General features: G+C 34.8%; 1 protein-coding gene across 2 annotated transcripts in view; it reads right to left on the bottom strand.

The window, feature by feature from the left end:
* Positions 1 to 7,228: 7,228 nt before the first annotated feature.
* Flo2 (flotillin-2) overlaps positions 7,229 to 18,128 on the bottom strand; it is an 85,457-nt gene continuing 74,557 nt past the window's right edge. For both annotated transcript variants that reach the window (XM_067158882.2, XM_067158883.2), the window contains 2 exons: positions 12,162 to 12,308; positions 7,229 to 8,470 (listed from right to left, as the gene is read on the bottom strand). In XM_067158882.2, the coding sequence (XP_067014983.2) occupies positions 8,441 to 8,470; positions 12,162 to 12,308 (177 nt within the window). In that variant the 3' untranslated portion in view covers positions 7,229 to 8,440. The remainder of the gene's footprint in view (positions 8,471 to 12,161; positions 12,309 to 18,128) is intronic.

Genomic DNA, 18,128 nt, shown 5'->3' with positions numbered 1-18,128 from the left:
GTTCTTTAAGTCAGTTATAAACACCTTCCAATTGAATTTGTAAAGAATCTAATAAGTTTTATAAAACTCACTTCATGAATATCTATCCTTACAGGAGACTATTTTCAACAAAGTATCCTAGGAAATAGTTAGTAGTTGGTACCTTCTAACCTGGCCTTGGATGAACTACTGTAAAAAAAAAAAAATTAGCAGGAGCACGAATTCTTACCAAATTACAATTAAGCATATTCGTAAATCAACTAAATACAACTAGATAAGTTTTATAGAAACTAAGACGTCATTTACATGGATGATGGGCGATTTATTTACACTCTACGTAGAGTTTATCTGGAAAATTTTTTAATAAATATGTTTATTTTATGCCATAGTCTGCAAATTTTTAATTTCTCCACGACAATACCACTTTGAGCCTAAAATGCGAACAGTTAACAATTCTATATTGGTTCTAAATTGATTTTAAAAATTCCAAGTTTCTTTTCAAGACAGTTTTTTTGCAATATTTAGGCCTAACCCCTTGCATGCCAACGCTGAATATATGAATGCTTGGTTTAACTTAACGTAAGTCTATCTGTCTTCGCTATATGGCACTAATGGTATGTTTCTTTTAATAGCACGAACCTTGAGCTTCTTAATTTGGCAATTTAGAAGTGTCCGTAGTTACTTGGCCCTAAAATAATACCTTTCAATTTGAGAAAGTGGCAATTGGTTGACAAACAGCATGGTTTCATCCAGCTTAATTGCTGGCTCGGAGAACAAGAAATAAGTGTGTGTGTGTGTGTGTGTGTGTGTGTGTGTGTGTGTGTGTGTGTGTGTGTGTGTGTGTGTGTGTGTGTGGGTGGGTGGGTGGGTGGGTGGGTGGGTGGGTGGGTGGGGGGTGGGGGGGCGGGAGCGCACATGCAATTCTGGAAGATTTTTATGTACTGTGAATGAATGCTGAAATTTGATATAATTCTTTTACTTTTCTTGGCCAATTTCTTTAAGATTCCCTGACAGTCAGGTAAGTGAAGTATTTCATTTTTTGTCAACTATTAACTGTTCTGCTTTTAAATGGAGAAAGTTCTAAAATATGCTGTTAAGTGCCATTTTAGGACTGTTGAAGAGAAAAATAACTTTATTATTCTTCTCAAAGTTATTTTTGTATTGTTGTATTCACTGTATCTCTAAATATTATTATTTACATATTTTATGCCCACATTCTTCAACAAATTAACTGGAAATTTAGCTATCATCATCTTCCTCCTCTCCCAAAATCTCTTCATTCTTTCCGACCTGGCTGTCCTTTCTTCATGAGCTATGACATATTGTTTTCGTTGCTCGCTATGGGGCAACAGCCCTACAGGGTCAGGGCCTACCAAGCGACCTCTGCTCAGTTTGAAGACCTGTATGTTACAAGGTGTCATGCGGTCGGCACGATGAATCCTCTCATCCGTTATTCTTTGCTTTCTAGACCGGGGCTGCTACCTCACCATCAGCTAGCTCCTAAGTTGTAATCATGTAGGCCGAGTGGACCTCGAATCAGCCCTCAGATCCAGGTAAAAATCTCTGATCTGGCCAGGAATCAAATCCAGGGCATCCGGGTAAGAAGCAGGCACCTACCCCTACACCGCAAGGCCAGCTAAATATATTATAGTTTTGGAATATTAAGGACAATTAAGTATTGGGTAAACGAAATTAACTTTCAACTTATTGATAATATGTTATATACAGAACAAAAATGGCCAACCAGGTACCAGTGCATTCTGAACCCACAACCCCCCAATTTTGCATCGGTTGCTCTACCAATTAAGCTATGGTGGCGAAATTGGGACATTGTGGATTTGGTTCCCACTGGTGTCCGGTTGGCCATTTAACATATCTTCAACATGTACTAAATGCACGGAATACAACCTAATAGGTTGAAAGTTAATTTTGATTAAAATGTGGTCGTCAAAAATTCAATATTAAAAAAATATTCGGTAATTGGAAGGAAAGAATAAAAAAAAACATGAGTATCAAACTTTAATAACTAAGTTTATTCATCACCCTGCATTTTTGGGGAAAATGACTTGAGGTTTTTAGCATAGAATTAACCAGTTTCAGCTAGGAATGTTACACAAGATGAGGGAATAAAGGGCAATCCAGAAATTCAGTACCATCAAGGCCAGATAAGATAGTACCTACTATGTTTCGTACAAAAGGTAATAAACCAACAGGTTCCTTCAACACTACAAAACTGAAATAGACATTCATCTGAACACCACACTGAGTACGATATTCAGCATTCAGTCACTCTACAAAGAACTAAGCACACACCTACGAAAGTCTACAGTTCTTTATAAAAAACACTCAAACACTTGTCTGCAGAAAAGCAAAGGGAATTTATTATTACACAAAGAAATACAGACAGAGCTGCATCTGAGAAACGATTAAATACACCAAGTTTCCAGGTAACACACCTTGATGAAACAGAAGGCCAAATCTTGTTGGATTTTCACAGTTTTCAAAAAAATAAGATTACTTAATTCTGTAAAATAATATGTCTGTATAAACTAGTGGGGTAAATATTTACAGAGATACAGTGGTGTATAAACACTGTAATATTTAGTCTTTTTCACTTGTTTGGATTACGGCAATTTTCACATCTATGGGATCCCCTTCATGTGACTAAACACAATATCCTTAGTATTTTAAACTCCCTGTCAAAGCTTCTTGTGTGTTTTGCACAGATCCCATCCTCTTTATTCACCTGACTTGGCCCGGCTTACATTTTTCTATACTCCAAACTGAAATACACCCAGAGAGGACAATTTAAGAGATCAAACTGAAATTGCACACAGAAGAACTTCCCACGATCCCACAAAATTTCCTGCTCAAAATATAACTGACCCTTGAAAATAGTGTACAAATGCGAAGTGTTTGCAGTTTCCAGCAGGTGGCACTGTATAATGGTATCCTTCCTAAGTAACTAGTTAACTGCTGTGGATTTCGGCATTTGTTGGTTTGTGAGCGTGTAGAGTATATGTTTAGAATTTATTAAATTGATTAATTTGACCATTTTTATTGGTCTTTTTTGGTTCGTATTGACTTTTACCTAACGATCTCATGACACTGAAAAGCAGTGGGAAAAATTGCCAAGACTGAAGGAAGCGCAGCAAATCAAGTCGGCAGTGAAAGCATTGTTGAAGGTCCTTTCCTGATAGCAACGGTGTTGTGCACCATGAATTCCTACATGACAGTCCAATGGTGAACAACTGGCATTATCTGAGAGTCTTGAGATATTTGAAGAGGAAAAAAAAAAAAAAATGTCAGGAGAAAAGGATCAGATTTCAGGAGAAACAACTTGTGCTGCCTCAGCTAAGGCATAACCAGAGATTCATGAAATATTCTCCCATCCTCCCTATTCACCTGACCTAGCCCTGGCATATATTTTTCTATTCTCCAAATTGCAACTCATCCGGAGAGGATGATCTAAGAGATCAACCTGAAATTGTAAGCAGAACTGCATAAGATCACACAAATTACTTGCCAAGCACTGCTTCCATAAGTGCAAACAAGATTGAGAGTTCTTCCAAGGAGACAAAGTTAACTAGGTTGAAGCTAAGCCCTGTAAAGAGTTATTTTAGAACAAGCCTCATATAATATACAAACATAGCTTTCTCTTTGCAGTCAGTACATCAAAACAGGCCAAATATATCAACAAGAATTTAGAAATTGTTCCCCTGTCACCTATCATTAGGTTCCTAACCTTGTGTATTCCTACAGATACTGTTCTCTGCTTTTACTTCTACAAACATTGCTTCTAAAAATGTTCAAAATCAGACTCCTTTGGTTTTAAAAATTATTCATTAACATCTGAAATATGGAGAGAAAACTTAACTGTAACTCGAAAAATATAATTTTGCACAGTCTTCGAAGACCATACAAACAAAAAAATGGCAAATGGAAATGCAATCATGGATATTTTCTGAACTGCAATGTGTAAAAGATGTGATATAAAGTGTTACCTTTAAAGTTGGTGTATTTTTATATATAACAGTAACACTCCAAACCAATATACAAAAATAGTCGCTCAATATTTCAATGGAGACGAACCACACTACAGTATACGTGGAATAAAACAAGTGGTCAATTTGTACAGTACAGATTCCAGAACAAATATTTTGTCACTGAAGACAAAGAACAACTGTAATATCACAGTCTTAGAAGGACAATATTATGGACTCTTTCTGAAAGTTTTCACCCATACATATCAGAACACTTTCCATTCAGATTCAAATAAATGCTAATATTTGTTGGAATAAAGACAAGGGAGTGCCAAAAAGTCATCAAGCCTGGCCACATAAAATCTTAATTTTTCTCATCATTACTTTCTACTTCAAACTGACTATACAAAGAAATATCATATTCCTGTGTTTGTTCCCACTGTTCAAAAATATCTCATCCCTCCCTTCTTTCTCTTGTATTTTAATTTCAAATTCTTTTTTCATTTCTTCAAAACTACATTTTAAAAATCCTACTTGCTGAAATCTTTCAAACAGTATATAAAATTAACTAAAATTAATCTGCAATTTTGTGTTGAGCCAACTGCAACATTTTTCTTGTCTTTGCTCATTATGCTAACTTATATGGAAATTTTAGACACAAATCATTTTTGGGGGTTTTGCCACATGAAATAAATGAACTGTGGCAATTCTTTATGCTTCCCAAAATCTTCGCTATGCGTCCTCCAGAGAGAAACACATCCAATCAGACTACCACTAGGTCAGCGAAGGAATAGACATCACACTTATTTTTAATATTATATAGTTACAAGAAGAGGCAGCAAAGTTATTGACATATTAGGTGGTGCTGCTGCATGAGTGGACAGGGGAAATGCTTGCTTTGTATCCGAGTGGTGGGGACAGAGTCAGTGGTCGGGTAGTGCGGCAAGCATGGTTAGCGGTAAGCATAAGAAATGAATGTTTAGTTCATGAATGGAGTTCTTGTTGTTGAACGTTATTTGTAACAGCTATCAATAATGTGACGTATAATATTGGACAACTGATATTTCTAGTCGACACATTTCACCTAAAGAAGAAATCGTATGACAGAACCGTTCGCAAATTTTGATGTCACATCTGTGGCACTGCAATGCCTTTGAGACAACACAGCTTCCAGTAGGATACTCTGCTACTGCTCCATACAGCTCATCAGCCAATGCATGCATTATAACAGGTATTTGATGAGCAAATTAATCATGGACTTTTAAAAATAGAAACTGTACAAGAACAAGGGATAATAATTTAAGACTTCACACTTCTGCTCACAGGCCCTGGGAATCCCCAAGTGAGCGCCATATGGCTTGTGTAGCTTGGCGTGATAAGTCTTGACAGCTGACTCAGCAGTTCACTAGCAACTAATGGTTAAGTATATCACAGAGCAGAGAATACTTTTGTTCAAGTGTTATTTGCACAAGAAGATGAAACCAGTTAAAAGGTGCGTTTGAAAATTTTATAAGCAGTCTTCCTGTACTACAGAACCATCAAAATGTTACGTGCAAGAACTCGTTCACAAGTGGTGTAGTAATAGTTCTGTAAATAGTAAGAAAAAACAGCAAAGGAGAACGGCTCCCAAACAGGAAATGTCAGGAAATATACAGGCAAGACTGCAAGTCAGTCCACATTTATGTTGCTTTGGAGAGTGGCTCAGGAAACTGGTATTTCACATATTTTGTCAGCGTGTAATAAAAAATAAAAAAATTACATTTTCGATCTTCTGGACTCATTCAGCAGTGAGTTCACTTTATTTATTTATTTATTTATTTATTTATTTATTTATTTATTTATTTATTTATTTATTTATTTATTTATTTATTTATTTATTTATTTATTTATTTATTTATTTATTTATTTATTTATTTATTTATTTATTTATTTATTTATTTATTTATTTATTTATTTATTTATTTATTTATTTATTTATTTATTTATTTATTTATTTATTTATTTATTTATTTATTTATTTATTTATTTATTTATTTATTTATTTATTTATTTATTTATTTATTTATTTATTTATTTATTTATTTATTTATTTATTTATTTATTTATTTATTTATTTATTTATTTATTTATTTATTTATTTATTTATTTATTTATTTATTTATTTATTTATTTATTTATTTATTTATTTATTTATTTATTTATTTATTTATTTATTTATTTATTTATTTATTTATTTATTTATTTATTTATTTATTTATTTATTTATTTATTTATTTATTTATTTATTTATTTATTTATTTATTTATTTATTTATTTATTTATTTATTTATTTATTTATTTATTTATTTATTTATTTATTTATTTATTTATTTATTTATTTATTTATTTATTTATTTATTTATTTATTTATTTATTTATTTATTTATTTATTTATTTATTTATTTATTTATTTATTTATTTATTTATTTATTTATTTATTTATTTATTTATTTATTTATTTATTTATTTATTTATTTATTTATTTATTTATTTATTTATTTATTTATTTATTTATTTATTTATTTATTTATTTATTTATTTATTTATTTATTTATTTATTTATTTATTTATTTATTTATTTATTTATTTATTTATTTATTTATTTATTTATTTATTTATTTATTTATTTATTTATTTATTTATTTATTTATTTATTTATTTATTTATTTATTTATTTATTTATTTATTTATTTATTTATTTATTTATTTATTTATTTATTTATTTATTTATTATTTATTTATTTATTTATTTATTTATTTATTTATTTATTTATTTATTTATTTATTTATTTATTTATTTATTTATTTATTTATTTATTTATTTATTTATTTATTTATTTATTTATTTATTTATTTATTTATTTATTTATTTATTTATTTATTTATTTATTTATTTATTTATTTATTTATTTATTTATTTATTTATTTATTTATTTATTTATTTATTTATTTATTTATTTATTTATTTATTTATTTATTTATTTATTTATTTATTTATTTATTTATTTATTTATTTATTTATTTATTTATTTATTTATTTATTTATTTATTTATTTATTTATTTATTTATTTATTTATTTATTTATTTATTTATTTATTTATTTATTTATTTATTTATTTATTTATTTATTTATTTATTTATTTATTTATTTATTTATTTATTTATTTATTTATTTATTTATTTATTTATTTATTTATTTATTTATTTATTTATTTATTTATTTATTTATTTATTTATTTATTTATTTATTTATTTATTTATTTATTTATTTGTCCTGAGCATGTATACAGCATTACAAGATATTAGAATCATTCTGTATTGACAGTTTTCACTTTAATTTTTTCCTTTGTAAAATGTATACAGCTGGCGAGTTCAGTTTCCTTTAGTTTCTATAGGCGTAATCATGCTGCTTCTTTGAGACGATTATGTCCGCTCGCCATTACAGTCACTGTGTTTGCTGTCACCGTTTCTCTGCACTCCTATGCCTTGGTACTCTGCTACGAAGTCATAAATTATACTCCCTGTACTTTTGAAGCCCTGGAGAATTAAATCATATGATCGATATGTGAAATTTCATAGGCGAAGATAGGAGGATGCAGATGCAACGTTTGTATCGAGAACGGTGAACGTCATTTTCTGCAGCAGCTTTGATGAAAGTTTAAGATCTACATTAGTTTTCAACTTCATTCATTATTAACACATTATCAATAATTTAGGTGTGCCAAACTGAACTGCAGGCAATCCTTCCCCCTGTTTAGTGCCTCTCCCTGCAGTAAAAGTTAGCACAATGGGAGGATTCTCAGACATCCAAAGGTCTGCACCTACATCATTCATTCTTTTAAATACCAGACAATACTGGACTGTAGATGGAAATGAATGGGATAAAACTTTCAGAATGAGTCTTACAAATATTTTCTTCTGAGATTCTACTTTATAAGAAAAATTAAAAACTATACAGAGTACAGTAACACGATACCAAAAGAAAATGAGAAAGTTTTTCAAAAAATACACTAATATAATGTATCATTAAAAATGTTTTATTCTTGCATCAGTGTTTAACAAAAGTAGATGAACGCAGACACACAACACTCTTTATTGTTAAAGTTTCACACCACGAGATTCATATTGCTTTCCCCAAAATCTTGTTGTTAGTGCAAATGCAGGGAAGTTACCGAGAGTGGGTGTTCAGAGAAAAGGATGGATGGAAGGCTCAAATGTAATAACCAGGTGCAATTTAAAAAAAAAAACTCTGTACCTGAGAGAAAAGGTTTTCTTTTTTGACATTTTGAAATTTTTCGTCTTCTTCATTTAGCTCAAAAGTTTCTTGTTGTTATAGATTTGTTCCATTTGTGTTGTTGTGGCGAGAGTAGTCGTCACTTGCACCAAATCTTTTGGCTTGTCAGCAGCTTACGAGCCCGATGAACGGATCGGCTGACGGTTACTTGGCACCCGGTATTTTGCTCAATACCTGCAATGGAATGTAAAAATGGATGAAAACATGAAATATTTATAAAAAGAAAGATTAAGCAAAAACATAGAAGAAAATACATAGAGTAGAACCCTGTTAATTATGCAGACCCCCAATTGGTGGTCCGTGGAACCAATTTCAGGGGTCCCCAATATTATTTATGCTAAAACCCTTCACTTTAGAATGCATTCTTTTTTTGCAAAATAAAAGAGCCCGATTGTCCCCGGAATTGGGTGACAAGGGCACCGTGGATAGTGAAAATCATGGATAACCTGAAAAAAGACTAAAAACGAGGTGTAAAAAGGGAAAAAAATTGGCATAAAAAAAACATAATATGTAACACTTATGAAATATGTACAGTACAGAAGAAAACTTTGCTCTACATCTGAATAAAAATGGAAATCCACAGTCATTCGACCAGGTCAGGAATGGAATGAATAAAACCCCCGTCTAGCAGGGAGGACATGAATTGTGCTGGCTGCCAAAGCCTGTCACACTTCTTTGGGGCAATTGTTAATGAGCGACAGATGAAATGAAATGATATTGGAGTGTGTTGCTGGAATTAAAGATGACAGGGAAAACCTGAGTACCCGGAGTAAAACCTGCTCCACCTCCACTTTGTCCAGCACAAATCTCATAATTATGGAGTGACCGGGATTTGAACCTTGGAACTCAGAGGCGAGAGTCCAGCGCGCTTATGCCTGAGCCACGGAGGCTTGCTCTACATCTAAATTACTAAAATAAAGAATAGTAAACAAAAAAACAATACCGTGCGGTAAACAAAAAGTGTTCAGTTATGCTTTTTAAAAAAACAGTCACTCATTTTTGCTTCTTGCTAACCATTCCGCTAATGGCAAATCAAGTTAATTATAGGTGGATTTCTTCAGTGGTTTTTATTCATTTTTCATCCGACACCGACACACAAAGGCCAACAGTTTGTATTTTTGGTTTAAAACTTCTCACATTGTTGTTTCCCTGATCCCATAATCCAAACACATCTGCTTCTTTGAAGTGCCATTTTATATTTTAGAAATCATTTCAAGCTTTTGTGAAATCGTTAACACAGCCTTCTTTCATTTTTTCAGCCGTTATTAATTTCAGGAGGGAGCCTCTGTGGCTCAGACGGCAGCGCGCCGGCCCTTCACCGCTGGATACCATGGTTCAAATCCCGGTCACTCGATGTGAGATTTATGCTGGACAAAGCGGAGGCGAGACAGGTTTTTCTCCGGGTACTCCGGTTTTCCCTGTCATCTATCATTCCAGCAACACTCTCCATTCTCATTTCATAGCATCTATCAGTCATTAATAAATCACTTTGGGAGTGGCGACCCCATCGTACTAACAGCCTATATCTGCTTCATTCATTACATCCCTGACCCGGTCAATAACTGGAAAACAGGTTGTAGGTTTTCATTCATTTTTTTCATTAATTTCAGGAACTAACGAAACACTAAACTTGAGCACTGACAACTGACACCAATGCCAGGCCAAGAGAAGAGAGGGGGGAGGAAGGTAAGTGAACTTGTCAGAGTGGATCGGGTCTTCAAGGTCAGTGATCAGAGAATGTGAAAGGTATGACCAAAACAAATGAGCAAGAGCCTGCCACTCATCCACAAATTCCAAGGAAGCCTATAGGATTACAATGCACAATAAACCTGTCAGTAATTTTCGACCTCCGCACTGCGCGGCCTACTGTTTTTTCTTCTTTTCTTTTTAGGTTCGTAATTTGAAAACATTTTAATGGCACTTGCGGACACTTGGAGCTTTACTGTATTCTCTATGAGGAGGAGGCAAGATGAATTTGTTGAAGTGATCTGTGATTGCTTATTGAAGACTTTATTCAAACTTGATCAATTTTTGGAGAAAGGGATTTCCTGATACTGTAATAAGAAAGTAAGTGAGAAAGGTCTGAAATGTCTAGTTCCATTTTACTCTGCACATCTTCATGCACAAACATTATCAATATTTTGTTATCTGAAGAACGAACATAGTAATTGCCTCCATATTAATCCTAATTTGAGGTTAAACCAGCTGCTGAAGGAATTGTTCAAAATAAAAAAAGGAACAATTCCTCCCATGATATTTATATAAACAAATACTTCAATATATTATAAATAAAGGTTTGAGTAAATTACTATTTCTTTTCCTTCAACAAAACTTTTAACATTTTTAACCCTTTAACCGCCAACGTCCGATTGATCGGACGTTCCGGAAAAAGTACTTTCCAAGTTATTTATTCGTTTTAATAATGTATAATACATGTTTTGGACTAGTTTTGGATTAAATAAGACTATATACAACACGTTTAGTTGAGGAACTTGCTGCCGAGTGGCTTGGTGGCCAAGCGGCAATTCAGCTCCCGCGGGCGAGTAACGAACCCCTTACTATTTTACCGAAAAAAAAAAAAGGAACGCAACTGTTCCGTATTCAGAAAGAGTAGTACTAGTCAAGGTGGTAAATGGAAAAAAAGACCAGATACATTTGTAAACAGTGTTAGAAGAGTGTACACCCTTTGTGCCTCCCTAAGCACATTTGCTAGAGCACGTCATAAACATGTGTCAATATTAGTAAATAATTTCTTGTATCATATTTTTAAGGCAAAAAGTGAATTTTTGAGCGTTAAGTATGTGTGAAATATACATTAGTAGTAATTTTTTACTTAAAACAAACTAGGAACTGCAGCATTTGCATACAATGTAAGATTAGAAAATTTCACGTTAATGTAATAATAATAATAATAAATATATTGTAACTTTAATATTGTACATAAGGCTCTATCTTTTTATATATAGCATAGGGAACACCACCTCTCTAAAATAATGCAGCTTTTGATAATTGAAATATTTTTTTCTTGCCGGTTTTTGATCGTGAAATACTTTTTTTTTTCAAAGAAAATAAAAATTTCTTTGAGTTATCACTTCATAAAATAAACATTTTTTAAAATAAAGGTGCATTAATTTACATCAATAAAATGTCCGAAGCATTACCTTCAAACAAAAAAATGCCCATCCAATTTACATAAATTGAACAGAAGTTATTACGAATAATTTACTGCAAGGTAAAAAGTGTTCATTAGGCCTTGGCGGTATAGGACATGGACTCCGCGTATGAGGCTGGCGGTCAAAGGGTTAAGTGCTGAGTTACCAATATGCTACCTCAATGCCGAGTTTTACTATCCCCATGTAAAAAAATTCTAGAAACCATAATTTTTTATTCATAAAGGTGATGAAAAGCTTAAAACCTCAAGAAACATTGGGTCTTAAAGAAGTGCAAATACAAAAAAACTACATTTTTGAATTTATTTTTAGTCATTAAAAATTGAATCTATTGTTACCTCATCTGGATAATTTAATATTAAAAACTTCATATTTGGTCGGTATTGAAAGGAGACTAACATACAATAAAGGAGAGTGCAAATGATCCACCTTATACCAATACACAGTATGTTACTAATACAAGATCACAACATTTTTATTGGGTATCGGTTTCGATATTTTTGGACACCATCATCAGCCACAATAGGTCAAATGAACAAAGATATATATATATATATTATATTATAATATAAAACATAGACCATTAGTAATAAAATTATATTGTGAAGTCTTGAATTTGAAAAAATGTTTGACTGTATACAACAGGCTTTATATAGTGACATTTGAACTTAGATTTCATGAAGTAAGCTACTTACCTTTGACAGATCAACACCCGTAAGTGCTTGGACAGCGGGTGGTACCTGGCCAACAAGACGAGACACTTCAGATGTCATCGAATCGTTACCGCCCAGAAGAACAATCTCATCTGTCTTGGCAAGAGGAGCTGCAACCTCGGCAGCAATCTGCAAAAGAAATATTTTTAAAACTTTCCTCATAGTTTCCAACTCTATTTTAACCTGTATTATTTTATAGGCATCAGAATTGAAGGGAGTGGTAGCCCCTGTCTATTGTAAGAGGTAATTCCAATATAACTGGTCCATTATTGGAAATTATAAATTTCCTGCCTACTCATTCTAGGTCGGCTGCATTTTGCCACATTGTGTCAATTTGGGCTCATCGATTTGTAACTGGCACATCAACCAAGACTGCACAAGCTGCTTGGAGCTGCAGGCAGTGCAGTGCACTATGAGAAAAAATGACTTTAATGACTTAAAAACAAGAAACTAATATAATGAATTGCTGAAATTGACAAAATAATGATGCAAATTTGTAAAAAAATTGACCTAAAAATTAAATGACTAAAAATGACTTAAATATGCATTTCTGTAATCAGCGGGCAACAATCCGGACTTATATATAACATGCTTGTCACTCAAGGCTATACACTAAAACGCAAACATTGCTGCCCTATTCTCTTTTTTTTAATGCCTCATCACTGCTGCCATCTTTCTTTCTTTCTTTCTTTCTTTCTTTCATTTATTTATTCAGGATCAGCAACAGCATAGTGCTGAATTACAAAAATCCGAGCTATGTACAATAGATATTAATGTAAAAGGAAAGATACGAGAGTCAAGTCACAAGTCACGGCAACTTTTTTTTTTCTCGCGAACAGGAGACAAAACGGATAATCTAAGATATGTTTTTGGAAATATAGGGCATGTACTTATGCATAGTGCCTGAACACAAATTCTGACTCCAGGAGATTCTCGTAGGAAAGTGACAGAATGCAACATTGTTTTATTATGGTATAGACAGCAAATACACAAGACTACGTACGAAGGACAGGTCTCCACTGGTTACAGACCTTCAAAATAATGACCCAAGGTTTCCACTGTGCGTTGTCAGTGGTGGGGCAGGTGCTGAATACCATTCGCTGCATGTGTATCGCTAACATGAGACACCTCTCTCCGAAATGCTGTTACGATGTCCTCTTTGTTAGCAAACCGTTGTCCACGTAACGGCTTTTTGACTTTGGGGATTAGATCATAGTCACATGGGCTCAGATCAGGCGAATAAGGTGGGTGTGGAAGAACCTCCCATCCCCATCGTTGTAAGCGACGCTGAACGATGGCTGCTGTGTGAGCTGTCGCGTTATCATGTAGGATTATGGCGTTGTCCAAAAGATCTGGACGTTTGGTTCGCACTGCACGGCGCAACTGGTGCAACAGAAAGGAATTGTAATAAACATCTTTGTCCATGGACACTGGGCGGCCTGGGCGAGGCAAATCAGCAGTTGATACTCTACCCCATTTGAACATCTCCACCCACCTCGCCACTGTTCTGTAGGGCATGGCATGCACACCTAATGCTTCCCGCAGCTCTGCATGGCATTGGCATGTATTTGTGCCGCAGGGAACTGCTATTTTAATATACGATCGTTGCTCCTGCTTGTTGACTTCTATTTTGTGACGCTCTCACTCACACACTGAACTTGGGGGCATGCTTAGACCCACACTGTTGTTTACATACACCATCTAGTGGCATCATACGCAAGTACATACCATACATTTCCCAATGAATATGTTAGATTTTCCATGTTGTCTCCTGTTCGCGAGAAAAAAAAATAGTTGCCATGACTTATGACTTGACCTAAGTATATATATTTACAAAGTACACAAATATACACAATAAAAGCTATACAATCCTATGTAATACATATTTACATAAGCAACATAGGTAGGTAAGGGTTATTCTGCCCGAAGGCAGGTCCGAACCTCCGTAGAGGTGTTCCTGAGCCGGAGTTTACGTGCGGTAGGGTGGCCAGTTCCTTTCTGCTCCTCCATTCCCTTACCCCCCCACCAACAGCGCGTGGCAACCCATCCAACTCCTGACCACGCCCATTGTTGCTTAACTTCGGAGATCTCACGCGATCCGGTGTTTCAACACGGCTACGGCCGTTGGCATAAACAACATAAACAAAGGAAAATATATTTAAATACAAAAGAAGAAACAGGACAGAACAAGAAGAAAAATCAGGAAAATTAGGTGATGTAAAGATGTTATCTACAACAGGCATCGTCAATAGAGAGCGAAATGCCTTCGGAGCCAGTTTGCTCCCCGCTCTCCAGGAACGAGAGCAGCTTAGCGAGCAAGTAGGGGAAGTGCATGACGTAGTACTCTATGTGCTGAAGGCCAGTGGCGCCAGTACAGTACCGGCACGTTATGCAACCCGCCTGACTGCTGCTCTCTTGTCGCGTGACAAACATCTGTCCCGAGTGGAACAAGTAACACCGGCTCCCTAGAGCAACTATGTGATGACGTCTGATCTACAAGACTTATTTTGTGTCAATTCTAACATATGGATCAGAAACGTGGGTGATGAAGGAGAGGGATAAAAGTAGAATACAAGCAGTGGAAATGAAGTTTCAAAGGTGTCGAGTAGGTTTAACACGAATGGACAAAGTAAGAAATGAGTTCGGGAAATGGTAAATGAGGTACCCTTACAGGAAAAGATAGAAAAATCAAGGCTGCAGTGGTATGGACAAGTTAAGAGAAAGAGAGAAGAGAGAATACCAAGAAAGACTTTAGAAATGGAGCTGAAGGGAAGGCGACCTAGAGGAAGACCGAGGGGCAAATGGCTGAAAGGTGTAAAGAAGAACATCGAAGCAAGAGGAGGGAACTGGATGACAGTGAGAGAAGAGAAGTGGTGGAGAGGCTTATGTTCCAAGCAGACCCAGCCTGTGGTTAGAAACTGTTCCAGATGATGATGATGTAGTGATTAGTTACATATTGATATCATGAGACATAACCATCAACAAATTGACCTCAATGTAAGTATCAATAATGGAGGTGCCCCTACCCAAGTAAATGATAAATCAAGATATTCATAAGTAAGTCGGTTTTCAAGCTCAATGAGGAATTAAAGAAAAAAAAACATTCTCTCCCACCCTGACTCAATTTCTTCTTCTTTCTTCGTTATGCCCGTTTACAGAGAGGGTTGGAACTTGTTAGCTTGATGATGGTTTTCCTTTCTTCTCCTCCCAAAATCTCTTCATGAACTCGCTATGCTGTTTCTTACGTTCTTCCGTCCATTGCTTCCCTGTGGTTTTCTTAGCCCTTTCCGTGAACGTGTGCTTTGCAACCAGACCCCCAAAAGCCCTGCAATCCCTAATGATATCTTCTGTGATATTCATTTCTTTTAAGTCCTGCTTTATTTCCTTTAATCAGCTTATTTTGACTTTCTTTGATTTAATTATACCAAGCAGTTCTTTTGCGCATCTACTGTCGTCCATTCTACAGATGTGGCCATAGAATTTCAATCGTCTCCTGAGTATATTTCTGCCTTTATTTTAACTTACGCATTACTATAACAGTATTCTTCGATGTTCGCCTGATGTAAATAATAAATTCTCTTTTTTAAATTTGCTGTTGCTTGTCAGACTTACGTGAAACCACGCTGCTGTAATAACGCACACAAGCAAATATATTACATGTACAAATGCCATAAGTCAATAAGAATATGCAAAGGCTAAAGGCGGCTACACACGTTACTGTATAACTGTGCAATTTAACTGCACCAAACGAACTGCGGAGATTTATCTCACGTGTGGACGGTAAATCGTTGCAGTTATTTCTGCTTGCACAGTTCATCGGAGCAAGTTCATTTTTCTAACCAATAAAACTGTGTCGATTGCATTTGCACAGTTTTATCGCAACGTGTGGACCGTGGCGACTGCCGAATGCTCAGTTCAAGTGAGTCACTCGTTAAGACAGTGGGCGCTACAAATTATCACAACATGTCTCAGGAAGACCAAAGCGGATATTGTGAGCATTTAGAAGCTTTTATTGAATGCTATAGAAATGAATCTTGTCTCTGGCAGACAAAGTCTAAAGACTGTCACAATCGTAACAGAAAAGAATAATCTTAGGACTTCTTACAAAAAGGAGTTAAACAAAGTTAAAAAAATCTAAAATAACGGGGTCAGGCACTGACGAGATATGCACTCCGTGTTTGTGGTATTTTCATCTAGTGGACTTCTTATATGAACAACACATACTACATGTAACGCTAAGAATAATTTTCTTGTAAAACCAACGTTAAGTCGGCTACACACGTTACTGTATAACTGTGTGAAACCGATAACTGGAATGTATTATCTGCAGCTGTCTTGGAGTCTTTTCCCCGAAATATAAGATGCATAAAGAAAATTCTGCAATATCCTGTAAATTTCCATGTGACAGTTGTATTTCCAATGTTACGCCCTGCCAGGAATTGAACCCGGGACCCCCTTGACCAAAGGCCAGCACGCTAGCCATGGAACCGGACCAAACAGGACTAACGTGCTGTTATTCTGTGGTATGCAGCATAACTCATTTAATAAATTTACGTGTGAATATTGCTTTCTCTGTAGTAGCCAATCTTTAGACCACACGCTGCGTGTCTTCTTTTGCTCACACACAATAGGACCAACACCGCTAGTACATCATCATCATCCATCAATGACATGTTGCTTTGATAAATGCCTGATGAGTACTGTCGATTGACGCAGTTATTTGTACCGTGTGGAGGCTATAGGGCTTTCAGTTTTACTGCGCAGTTCATCGTTGCAGTTAAATCGCACAGTTTTACCGTAACGTGTGTAGCCGCCTTAAGTCTGCAAACCATACTAAAGTAGTGACAAGACAAGGTTAGTTTAGGTTCTTCTTCTTCTTCTTCTTCTTCTAGTCCCTATCCGTTCCGGATGTCGGCAACCATCTTGGCTGTGTCTTCTCTGTTGTGAGCTGCTTGGAGTAACCCTGCCAATGTTTGAGAGTCCAGTCTCTGAGGTTTATTAGCCAGGAGATTCGTCTCCTGCCAACACTTCTCTTTCCAGGTATCTTTCCTTGTAGGATTTCTTGCAGTAGATCCTACCTGCTTCTGTTTCTCATGATGTGACCGAGGTATTGTAGCTTTCTTGTTTTTACAGTGGTCAGTACTTCCTTATCTTTTCTCATTTGTCAAATAATCTCTGCATTTGTGACATGATCTGTCCATGACACTCTTAGCATACTTCGGTATAGCCACATCTCAAGGGCGTCTAATATTTTACTGAGCAACTTCGTTAAAGTCCATGTTTCAACACCGTAATAAAGAACAGAAAATATAAAGCAGCGAAGGAGTCTCATTTTTGTAACTAGTGTTAAGTCATGACTTTTAAACAGTTTTCCCATTTTGTTGAACACAGTCCTAGCTTTTACAGTGTGGGACTTCACTTCAACCGAATTATCCCATTGATCATTAACGATGATACCGAGACAAGTGTACGTATTTCTGGACTTGTTCAACAGGTTTATGGTTAATTACTAGATGACATGCAGGGAATAAAGATTTTACTTATGACCATAACTTTGGTTTTCTTTATATTAATGTTAAGACCGTATTAATGGCTAGTGAATGCTACTCTTTCAATGAGATATTGTACACTTTCTATACTATCTGCAAAAATTACAGTGTCATCCGCATATGTTGTTTATCCATTGTCCATTTAAAAGCACTCCCATTTGTATATTATCCAGTGCTTCCCTGAAGATATATTCTGAATAGATATTAAATAGCAATGGAGACATTATACAACCCTGTCGTACACCCTGTTGGATATGTACGTCTTCCATATTTTCTTCTCCCAGTCTAAGAGAAGCAGTTTGATTCCAGAATAAGTTGACAATAATTGTTAGATCTTCATCATCTAGACCAGTACTTCTTAATATTTCAATCACCTTGTGATGTTGCAATCTATCAAAGG

The sequence above is a fragment of the Anabrus simplex genome, chromosome X, assembly GCF_040414725.1.
Source record: "Anabrus simplex isolate iqAnaSimp1 chromosome X, ASM4041472v1, whole genome shotgun sequence".
NCBI lineage: Eukaryota > Metazoa > Arthropoda > Insecta > Orthoptera > Tettigoniidae > Anabrus > Anabrus simplex.
The sequence above is the reverse complement of the archived record's forward strand: the minus strand, read 5'-3'. Positions and strand labels throughout refer to the sequence as shown.